This window comes from Protomyctophum parallelum, assembly GCF_964188405.1.
Source record: "Protomyctophum parallelum genome assembly, chromosome: 16".
NCBI lineage: Eukaryota > Metazoa > Chordata > Actinopteri > Myctophiformes > Myctophidae > Protomyctophum > Protomyctophum parallelum.
In genome coordinates this window covers 38,267,086-38,279,048 of record NC_139711.1, presented here as the reverse complement: position 1 = coordinate 38,279,048, position 11,963 = coordinate 38,267,086, and the positions used below count along the sequence as shown (strand labels likewise).

General features: G+C 42.6%; 2 protein-coding genes across 4 annotated transcripts in view; both read left to right on the top strand.

The window, feature by feature from the left end:
* The window catches only part of ablim3 (actin binding LIM protein family, member 3), a 104,602-nt gene extending 103,794 nt beyond the window's left edge, over positions 1-808 (top strand). For all 3 annotated transcript variants that reach the window (XM_083786499.1, XM_083786498.1, XM_083786497.1), the window contains one exon: positions 1-808. This exon is cut by the window's left edge and continues 2,465 nt beyond it. The gene's annotated coding sequence lies outside the window, so the exon portion shown is untranslated.
* Positions 809-2,757: 1,949 nt separating this feature from the next.
* The window catches only part of afap1l1a (actin filament associated protein 1-like 1a), a 49,228-nt gene continuing 40,022 nt past the window's right edge, over positions 2,758-11,963 (top strand). Inside the window, exon 1 of the mRNA XM_083786445.1 lies at positions 2,758-2,917. Coding sequence (XP_083642571.1) covers positions 2,887-2,917 — 31 coding nt within the window. The 5' untranslated portion in view covers positions 2,758-2,886. The remainder of the gene's footprint in view (positions 2,918-11,963) is intronic.

Sequence of the window (11,963 nt, the reverse complement as noted above, 5' to 3'; positions counted from 1 at the left end):
CCGCAACACCAGTATACATGTATGTGTAATGTGAGCGACGACACCAGTATGTGATGACACCAGTAGGCGGAATATACAAAAATATTATAAAAATAAAAATAATTAATTAATAATCAACCTTTTCGGGGGGCTACCGAAAGAACCCAGAGCCATATTGAAAGAGATGCGTATTACTGGCATACCTGTCATTCTATTGAGATGCTGTGTTATCAGATATGAATCAAACCACGTTAGGGACAGTGTTGGGTCAGACCTGGTGCTCATAAAGCTGTCAGCTTGCTTGGCTCTGGGCAGCTTCCTCTCAGCCATTAGGCCTCTGACCGACGCATAATTAACAGAAGTGCTAATCTTGCAAAACTTTAAGTGTTTTGATGTTTAGCAAACGGATGGCAGTAAAACACGCCTAAAGAAGCAGGTTAGGCGAGTGCTGTTGAAACCACCGCGACTTTCAGCCAAGACAGTCCTATAATCAGCCTCTGGTGCCTCGCACCTTAAGCGTGCATGCGCGAGCACGCACGCATGCACACACACACACACACACACACACACACACACACACACACACACACAATTCCCCATTTCCCAATTGTGTAATTGCAATAGAATTATATGGCTTAGTATTTCTGAGACTGTTCTTTTTTTTTACTCTCAGTAAAAACCAGTAGCCATAATATGTGCACCACAGCTGTCCCTGTTTGAATGATTAGCCAATAATTTTGTAGCGAAGATTGTATTCACTCTGATAAAAACGTATTGAAAATAATCGAGGGGCTTTGGAGACTTTCTTTTTTAATATGATTGTTTTGATTTTGCCACAAAAAATAAACTCTAAAACAATTAACGTCTCCTTTTTTTCATTTGTATAAATGATTTACAAAGAGAAACAGCCTATAAGTTGCAAGTATAAACTATACTTTGTACTATCAGGCAAGAAATGCCTGGTTGTGTACAACTCTGTTTTCAACTCTTTTCATATCAAGGCCCATTCTTTATTCTGCATTTGAGCTACGGACCACCTTTTGATGAGATTTAGATTAGAATTGCAGACCCAAAACTAAAGCATGTGTCCACATTTCCATGCATTGATGTTGGTGCCATAGGAGAGACAAACAGGCAAACAAAACACAGAAAGTGTAAACTGAAACCAAATGGACGCGTAAGGGTCCATTTGGTTTCATTTTACACTCTCAAGAGTTAAAGATCTATAAGGGTCCATTTGATTATCAAGTACCAACTCTCCATCATTTTGCTGGGGACCACCTGGAACTCCCTCATGAGCCACTGGTGGTCCCCGGACCACTGAGAACCTGTCCTGAAGAAGTCAAAGTCGTACGATTGGTTACACGTGCACGTTACCGCAGTGAGCGGTGAGCCGCAGCGTGCGCCACGCTCGGGAATCATAGTTGATTTGAGCCCCAATACAAACCCATTGATGCCGAGTGCCAAGCAAGCAGGGAGGGATTGGGTCCCATTTTTACAGTCTCTTTGATATGACCCGGCCGGGGATCGAACCCCCGACCTCCCAGTTTCAGGGCGGACACTCTAACCACAAGGCCACTGTCTGGAAATGTCCTGGCAACAACAACAACACTGTCTTTGAAATGTCCTGGCAAAAACAACACTGTCTTCCTCATTCCTCACTAGACACACTTGACAAACAAGGTAAACATCCTAAAATGGGTCCAAGTTTATTTCCTGTTGCAGTGTTGGTGTGTATCAGTGTTTGTTTGTGGATATATCAGTAACAGCTTTCAGACATGATACACTTGACCTAAGCTGTTCCCTATAGCAACTGACATGGTCCACTCTATAACGCATGTTTTACATTTATAGTGCAGTTGAAGGGTACGGGAGCCCTAGATAGAATAATGCATACAATCAATGTATGGAATATCAGCCATTCTAGGGCCAATAGAAAAATGATGCTCAAACCTTTTCGCTTCAACTAGGTTTGAAATGAACCCCCCCATTAGAAAAAATAAATAAATACAAAATAAATTATTAATAATAATAATAATAACTACTAGAAAGTTGCAATTCCGGGGAATGTTGCAAGTGTGGTTGCAATTACTCTCGAGCAGCTCGCTAAGTACAGTATGATGATGAAAAGTCATCAAGTCAAGTTTGAGTGAGGGGCACTCATCATCGTACATCATCATGACGTAAAATAGACACTATGCCTATTTGCTCAGACACTATGACGTAAAATTATCCATTCATTGTCAATGGGAATTTTATGTTTGTGTAGGACAAAAATATTCACTAAGCCGATTTGCTCAGACACTATACAAATATACACTTCTATATAAAAAAATCACACCCGTGTGAAGTGAGGGGCGCTAATAGGAGCGAAAATAATTTAGTCCCTTGACTAGGCTGGTGGTCCCCGGCTGGTGGTCCCTGGACCCGATGTTGAGAAACAGTGGAATTGAATTGAATTGAATTGAATTGAATTGAATTGAATTGAATTGAATTGAAATGAAATGAAATGAAATGAAATGAAATGAAATGAAATGAAATTAAATGAAATTAAATTAAATTAAATGAAATTACAACAACAGGCTTTAGGACCCAGCAGCAGCGTTGGACCGCTTGCCTGCAGTGCAGAGTGAAGAAGGTTCCTAAAAACTTTTGGGATGTGAAATGTATCAACCAACCGTGGCTGTCACTGTCAGCGTGTCCACAGACTGACACACACTACACACACACAGTAGTCTCAAACACATCCACGAACACACACACACGCACTGTGACACACACACACACACACACACACACACACACACATGGAGCTGCCCTGCTAAACTAAACTTCACGGCGGTCTTTGAATGAGCTCAACAACACTCCTGCAGTGCAGTCCAGATTGAATGAACCGTGACAGATTAAATGGACACCGGTGGTGGCAGCAAAACCAAATGTGAGTCAACGTCTATTTTATTTAATCTTTCGTATATATATATTCAGACATTGGTGCACGAGTGTGCGCGTGTGTGTGTGTGTGTGTGTGTGTGCGTGTGTGTGTTTTTGCATGCAGATGTATTACCAGGGTAAGTGACTGTTAATTGTTGCACGCGCTGGCTGAATTCCCAGTGTTGTACTGTACAAGGGTCGGCAACCTTTTTGACATGAAGTGCCATGTTTTAATTTTCTTGATAGTCAGTGTGCCACATCAACACTAAGTAAGTTTAATGACAATACATCAAAGTTTAAAATGTCCAACTGATTTTGTGTAAGACAACCTATATTAGATTTAACCCAACTATCTCCCAGACTATCCCTTAGGAGTTTGAATTAATATAGAATGATGTGCAAGTATGTGCAATTTGTATGTGAGGGGACTTCATTGAACTGACTAAACTTTATTGAATACTTAATTTGAAAAGAAAAAAACTCTCTCACACTTATATGCCAGTGTGCCAGTGGTCACCCTCTCCTGTGCCAAAGTTGCACTGGTCCTGCTGTAGAGTGTTGGTTGTAGGCTAGCAGTTTGTTCTTTTTCTTTATTTTGTTTTAATGCTATAGAGTTTGCAAAGTGCCCCAGCTGGTTTATTTATTCTCACTCCCACCTTACACACACACACACACACACACACACACACACACACACACACACACACACACACACACACACACACACACACACACACACACACAGTACTGTAACTTGCATTGTTTTCTGTGAGAAATCTCTTTTTCTTTTTCTCTCTCTTTCTCTCTCTCTCAAGTCAACACACTATCCATGGTTTTGTCAGGAATCACTGTCAATGTCAGAACACCCATGGAGGGGAACAGTGTTGACTTCCAGTTCCTATGTAGGGGTTCTTCTCATTGTGAAACATCCAAGACACAGAATGATTATTATGCACTTTGGTGGAATATAAATAAAGTTCCTTTGGTCTTTTGTTATAACGGCTTTTTTGGAGAGAGGTGGAAAGCCAAATGTTGATGGAGCAGAGCTTGGTTATTATCACAGAAAGTGAATGTCATTTATCTTTCTTCAAGGCAAATAGACGGGGTGTAGAGATGAGATGTTTTGAGAGTGCTCGACCGTGGCAATAATTGACACCGAACACCTCTTACAGCACTGCGTTCTTATATTAAAAAATAAAACCGCGTCGCAGGAGACCTAATTTACCTTCTTTGTATTGACATGTCTGCAAACACAAAATGTGTCACTGCCTGGGAGTGGTTAACAAACGACACACTGTGCAACATTGTTCCACACTGACACCAAAAACAAATAGACTGTGAAAGCTGCAGGTTCTGGGCGGGTGTGATGATGAAATGGCATGACCGATGCAGCAGGTCAAGTTCTGCCTGACCCTCCTTGCATTCCTTCAGCCGGCTCCGTTTGAACCCACAGACCCTCTGTCAGTGGTGGAAACTATAGTAAATAAAACTACACACTTGTAGTACTGTATACTTAAATAAATATTTTCACGATTTTTCAAAAATAGCAGACCTACAAGCTCGTAGCTTGTAGATCTGCTATTTTTCAATAGCTAAATTACAACGTAATGTTTAAAACACCAAAAGGGGTTCCCGCTCAAAATGGGTTATATATACTGTCTCACAGGCAAATGATTTACTCAACTACGATTATTTGACAGCTATATAGTTACTTTGCAGATTTACATTATTTTTTCCGTTAGTGCTGCACAATTAATCGAAAAAAAAGTTTGATATCTAGATTCAGACACCGTATGCAATCTCATGTTATGAAGAATCGTGCAGCACTAGTTGACTGAAATCATTTTAGTCACTCTTATGTTTTTTTTTAGGTTTTGTTAATTAATATTTTCATAGAAAAAATGAGAATCGTGTGAGAATCGTGATCTCAGTTCTTGTGGAGGAAATCAATTTGAGCAAGAATCGTGCAGCACTCATTTCCTTTTATATTTATATACGTTTTTAACAGTGTAGTTTTCCCCGCAGAAACACACGCCCCATTTCACTTTAAACGCCTCTGGGGTAATTTTAACGTATAAAGCTGCACAGCATATTATGCTGTGCAGCTTCACGTTGCAGCGTTCAGAGTATAGGTTTTATGCCGTTCAGACTATGGGTTTTATGGGTAAATCTCCCATTGGCCTAGAGGCAGCCTAGAGATGTATAGGCAGCCAATCCTGAAAAAGTGTCCACTACGGTCGCTGCAAATGTAGTCCAGGCGCTTTTCAAGCACCCATGGCAAAAACTCAGTACTTGTCTTCTTCCACCTCACGTGTTTCTGTGGCTTGTCTCTGTATACTTGAAGCTGACGTTGCTGACTATATGTATCACTTATAGAGTTGTAAAAGCTTGTAGTCTAATGCTCTTTATAGACCCACTGCCTGCCGCCAGCAGGTACACACGTGAAACTGATTACCAGGCCCAACTTTATGGACCCTTTTTCTTGTTTTTACTAGAATGACTTGAGCTGAGCAGAGGGGGAAATACGGTAAAAGTAAAGCCTGTGACGTTCATGGCGCTTCTTTAAACTTCATCCTGTATAGCTCTGAAGTGTGTCTGTCTTCATCGTCATTGGCTGGCGTGAGTCACATGGTTAGTACAGACAGGTCGTACAGGAAAGTAGTTTTGAGTGTAAAATGTCTATTATCTTCAGGCTCTACTCTACCCTACCGCATGGATGATTGAAGATTTCCTCCTTTGTCAGCAATCAGCATCTGCCCATCTCTCTCTCTCTCTCTCTCTCTCTGACACACACACACACACACACACACACACACACACACACACGGAAGTGCACAAAAAGAAAAAGACCACAGGAATTCTGCCTTGGTGAATTCCTATCTCAGATGTGTGTTTAGTGAAACATAGCAGGATTGTGAGTGACCCCAGGGGAGCACCCCCTGCTGTTCCTGTTGCTATCTCTAAAGCGCTCTTGCCGACTGATTTGTCTTGAGGGTTATTTTGGGTCCCTTTGTATCTCTGGAAAGCTGTCTGTGTGGGATGCTCAAAGAACTGGATCCTGTCTGTTGTCAACTGAGATATGAAGCATGATAAAGCAGGTGAGAACTCGTTCACCTGTTCTTTATAGCAAGTGACTCGCTGGTGTCCAAACTGTGTCCAAGGACCTACCTGCTCTTTTCTGTATTAATATTTGCAACGTTCCTAACTTCCTACAGGAATCATTACTTGCTTTGTTGCCTGTTGAAGGAAGAATATTGCTAATAACTACCTACCTCCAGAACCAATTTGAATACATTATAAAACCAATCTGAGATTTGGACCCTGGTGTTGACGTCTACTGATTGAATTATTTGAAGAAGACTGTTCACCGGATTGTAGGTCGGACATCATTTCAATTAGCTTGCTCTGTCAGGAGCAGGGATGCCACAAACTGAGCATCAGCTAAAATGTATTATTCGACAGCTCTGTCAATTATTTATCAGTTATTCAACAGCCCCCCCCCCCCCAGACACACACTCACAGTTTTATTAAATATCATATAAAACTTTTATGTTGGTGTATTTTATATACTCACATGGCTACATTATATTACATGTTGAGTGCCCCTTCTGAGAAAATTAAATTACCGTAATCGGTGGCATCCCTAGTCAGGAGAGGACATAATACTTACAGTATATATTATTGTAGCTTTAAAGGCTGTGTGTGGCTGACAGCCAGTCAGCCACCTCTTTTTATGAGGCAACAAGAACGTCCACAGCGATGGAGCTCTCAAAGACAAAACTGAGGATAACAACTTACTTAGCAACAGGAATCACAATGAAGTCAACATAGTCACGGTTGCTTCTCATTGACCTTGTCTTACAGCGTTGCCTACAGTATGTATCATTGTCCCTGGAGATGACTCGATTTTGAAGTCTTTATTGGTCAAGAAATGTCTGGCATTGCTTTTGTGTTTGCTCCACCATGCAGCTCAACAGAGCTTGTTAAAATGCACACGTCAAGCCAACTGGAGCAGCAATTAAATGGATGTTTTGTGTTCAGGCTGACGTTAAATGTGCATTCTGAAAGGCTGAGAGCGTCAGGTGGGTGTGAGAGGGGAGAGGTTGTCCCCCCAGAGACTCATTTCAACATTGGGATTGTCCATGATTTTCCCTGGCTGGCTGGCTGTGCTGAATCACTCCCACTGTTCCTGCATGTGCATGCATGCACTCACCAAACAGAATGTATGGCCCATAGTGGTGAATGAATGCATATACAGTATAAAACATACTGGTCATGTAAGCACAAGTCTACTACATAAACATGAATTGCCTATCAATCCATAACTCCTGTCTGCCACTGAAGAGCTGGAAGACCCCACATTCCACAGCTATGAAGAGAGAGAGAGAGAGTGAGTGTGTGTGTGTGTGTGTGTGTGTGTGTGTGTGTGTGTGTGTGTGTGTGTGTGTGTGTGTGTGTGTGTGTGTGTGTGTGTGTGTGTGTGTGTGTGTGTGTGTGCGCGCATGTGCATGCGTGCGCACACACACACGCACAGTGTGTGTGTGCCTGCCTGCTTGGGTGCACAAATGTGGTAATACAGTATGCTAATTCTGTTTCAATCTCACACTAGCCCCAGTTACTGGCTCTAAATGCCAGGCATGCATAATGTTAATTGATGGTGACTCAACAACACAAAGACCAGCCCTCAGGCCTGCAGATAATCTCGTATTTCTATGTAAACGGGGATTCTAATTTGCACACGCTGATTAAAACATGGATGACAAGTGATATGATGAGCCAGCAGAGCAAATAACCCAGCACGACTAAAAACCTGTTCCTCAGTCAGTAATTATCATAATTGATGATGATGATGATTTATGCCATTTCTTTTCAGTGTACCTGAGGTTAGACCAACAAGTTTAATCCTGTGTAGAGATAAACTGACATTATGTCAACAAGTTTAATCCTGTGTAGAGCTAAACTGACATTATGTGTGTTTTTGAGCGGTGCACTGCACACCGCTCCATTGACTGGCCGTGTGTGTCCCTCCCTATGTGGCTATGTATGGCCGTTTGGGCTATGAACAGCTGCAACACTGCTGGGTGACCTACAGTGGCACTGTTGAGCAGCCCAAAGGGCCACTCACACTGAGCACCACAACTATAACAATAAAATAAATAACTAACAATACAACTGTACCGTACAGTACAGAGTACACTATAGTTGCACCAATCTGTTCACACGGGTGTGATTATTTTTTAACACAATTAAAAGACACTGTACAATAGAGCCCCATGCAGACATGGGCTCCTTTGTTTTGTGTAGCCATTCTATAGATGTGGAAATCCCCCTCGTTCTCCCTAGTGAGAGTCGGGAATCACCATGGACATCTGACCGTGTGTGTGTGTGTGTGTCTGTCAGGATCAGGATTATGGTCAATCCCCTCTCAGCTGTTTTTCTGTTGTGTTTCCATGGTAATATAACTCTATAACATCACAGAAAATGACCACACAGTACGACAGAATGACAGACGGGTGTGTGTGTGTGTGTGCGTGCGTACGTGTGCATGCGCGCACGTGCATGTACCACTGACTAGTACTACCCACCAAGAAAGATTTAAAACAGAAACTTGTCTCACCTAACCAGCTCCTTAAGTTATTTTACTGCCGTCCATTTGCTAAACATCAAAAGAGAACAAAACATGGAACAACAAAAACATGTTTTGCAGGATTAACACTTAACTAATTATTATGTTGGAGGCCTGTAAACGGCGGGCCCGGTTCACGCTGGTGGACACGGAGGAGGCACTGGGAATTTGCTGCAAAGGGGAATTCTTTCTCGCGTGAAAACAGGAGCCCGGCGGCGGCTGGTCACACCGGAAACCGTAATAACATGTTTGTTTATGCATTTTTGACAGATCCATGGAACAATCGCTGCATATCTGCGGAGCTTCATGGCTTTCGTTTGAAGGCCAAGTCTATGCTGTCAACTGCCCCGCATTCTTGCATGGCCAAACTTCCTCTCGCGGAGGACTCGCACTGCGGATGTTAAGCTTTGATTGACTGCTGGTGGTGATACGATCATAACTGACGCATGGTATTAAGAATCAGACTTTGCGGATTACAGAGAAATCTGAATGGTGGTACTCTGACAGAAAGATGCAGGCCGCTAGCCTAGACGGTGAATGAGAGAGACAGGGAGGCAGTCAGTGGTGATGATGTACAACTGCTAATCGCTAATCGCATACTTTCACGGCTGTACAGTACAACGTAGACATTTCAAGGTTATTATTATTAGGGCATGCCTCCCGGCTAAGATCTGGGCTCTAATGAGATGAGTGCACTTTTCTAGTTCTGTCATGAAATGCCTTCCCTTGACTCTGTTCCAGAAGACATCATCACGGATATCTCTGCAATGTGCGCCTGGCTGTCATAAACTCACAGCTTGACTATTTGGTTTGTTGTTTTGGATGTGATTTGGAGCAAGTTCTGGCTTGTTGCTCGTCAGCTCTCTTTGTTCAGTTGTGAGAGACAGACGGAGCGCTGCCTTCAGCCCTTAACCACTTAAAGCCCTATTTTATACTTCACTGTACGTAGCTGAGGCACAGGAATAGCTAAAATAGTCGATCCACAAGCTGACAATACAGCAGCAACGTGTCACACTGACTGCGACACTACAAGCTACGTGAGCTTGTAGATTTGCTATTTTCACTACTTGAATATCTTCGCCTTATAATCAATGACATGATCAAAATGGGGACTCCAGCTTGAAAGTGGTTAAAGACTGATTAATCGCCCATCATTGAAGTTTTGCACGCACTATTATCTCTATAGTCACGTGATCATGACGGATTCGTCCGATTTTTCATATTCCATCCACGTTAGTACGACGTCCCAATAATCCGACATTACTAACCCGGCTATCCCAAACTAGAGATGCTCCGATAATCGGCCACCGATAGGTAATCGGCCGATATTCATTCAGTAATCGGCAATTTACCCTATCTGGAGAAAACCGATCTTTTACACCATTAAAGTGGTTTAAATGTCAATCAGATATATATACAGTAGTATAATATCATTTTGCATTTTTGTGAGAGGCCTAAACATTCTCCCCTTCCTCCCCACACACAGGAACAGTTTTGACGTGGGTTTTATAATAATTTTGGAAATATTACGCACAAGATCAGTGGAGAAAAACAATCGGTTTTGGTCCCAAAAAACCTGATCGAAGCATCCCTACCCCAAACCTAACCCTAAGCCACGGGTGAGTCTTAACTAGGGGTGGGCAATATGGAAAAATATAATATCATGGTATTTTTTCAAGCAGTATCACTATATTTTGCGGTTTATGGGGTTATTGTTCAAGTTACTTAGTACAGTAAAATTGCTCGCCCCAACAATACTCTAAATCTACCTGACTTGGCGGAGAGTGACCTGTGCTCAGAGGAGCACTTTCTCAAGTCATTATGTTGGGTTGAATGTTGGAGTTTGGGCAGAGTCAGTCAGAGGCAGAAGGTGACGGAGGGTTTAATCAGATATACATACTTTATACAAAACCGTGTCCCAGTTTTCTGTTGAACCCCGACAACAGTGCCCTATTCAAACCCCATTAACATGACAAATATGAATCCCTCTAGATACAGACAAAGCTTCCCCTTTTCCCATCTCACGCATGTGTGCATGTGTGCGCGTGAGAAAGCCTGTGTGTGCGTGCGTGCGTGCGCGCGTTTCTTACCGTCGTCTGTACAGCATCAGTTAAGCATCTCTCTCAGTATGTGAACACTTGTCTGTGTGTGAGAGAGACATAGCATTGTAGTGATCTCATAAGACATAGGGTAGATATGGGCTCTGACTGTAGGCTCTTTGTCTGAGAGCGGGGCTGACTCAACCACGACAGGGCCGTCCGCGACCTGAATGAAAGAGAGAGCAAGCCACAACATTAATGAGAACGAGAGGGGGGGAAGAGAAAACGGAAGGACGACGCAGTCGAAAGTCCAACTCCAGGGAGTTCAGACTAGTGTTGTGTCCCACTTCCATCCTGTCCAGCTCCGTGACCCCTGACCTCTGACCTGACCCTGTTTGGTTCAGACACAACGGTTACCACCTGGCCCTGCAGTGCACTTCATGTCACTGACATGGTGAGGTCACACGGGCAGATGCAAAGATACAGTCTACCATTCATCCTCCGACGTTTGTAGCTGCTGCAAAAGCTACACGTTGAAGCTGATGAGCTGGGTTCAACGTCCGTACTGTAAAGGCACAGTTATCGAAAGATGAACACAAGTTAGATCTGGAATCTTGCGATGCTGATTGCTCTAGTCTTCATTCGATTTCATTTAGCTTCTCCACCAAGTGTGAGCTCGCGGAACAAGACGACAGCACGGCGTGTTCGGACTTTTAGCGAATAAACCTCTGGCTCTCACACGAGCCATATTACGTCGTGCTTTTGAGATGTGTGAATCATCTGGGCGAGACAGGATATGAATTGGAATAGATAGGATATGATGGTCTACTCCATACATGGGCAACTGGCGGCCCGGGGGCCACATGCGGCCCCCACCTTCACTTAATGTGGCTCTCAGGTAGAATACTGATATTTGATTGATTTGCAAACATGACCCGCTTTAATTACTTTAGTCTAAATTAGTAGCTTAATGAGTAGTATTAAAAAAATATGTATTTGTATTTAGTTCATAAAGTTAACATAACCATAATTAAAGGCATTTAAAAGGCATTTGAAATTAAATAAAAATGTTACTTTTCAGGATTCCAATTCAAAAATAGCAAAAAATTATTCAATTTCAATTCAAATAATAAGACGGTAATATGCAACGTTGCCCTCTGGAGTGAGTGTGGAAATATTGTGGCCCTCTCCATCGTCAAAGTTGCCCAACCCTGGTCTACTCTAGCAAGCAAGCAGATGACACTTCAACAGTGACTTCCTGTATTCTTGGGCCTGCAGTGTCTTGATAAAGGAGCACACACATGGTGTTAGTCAGAAACATATCTGCATATGCGTACTACACAGCTTAAAAGTGATCAAGTACAGTTTGTAACATTACGTACAGACAA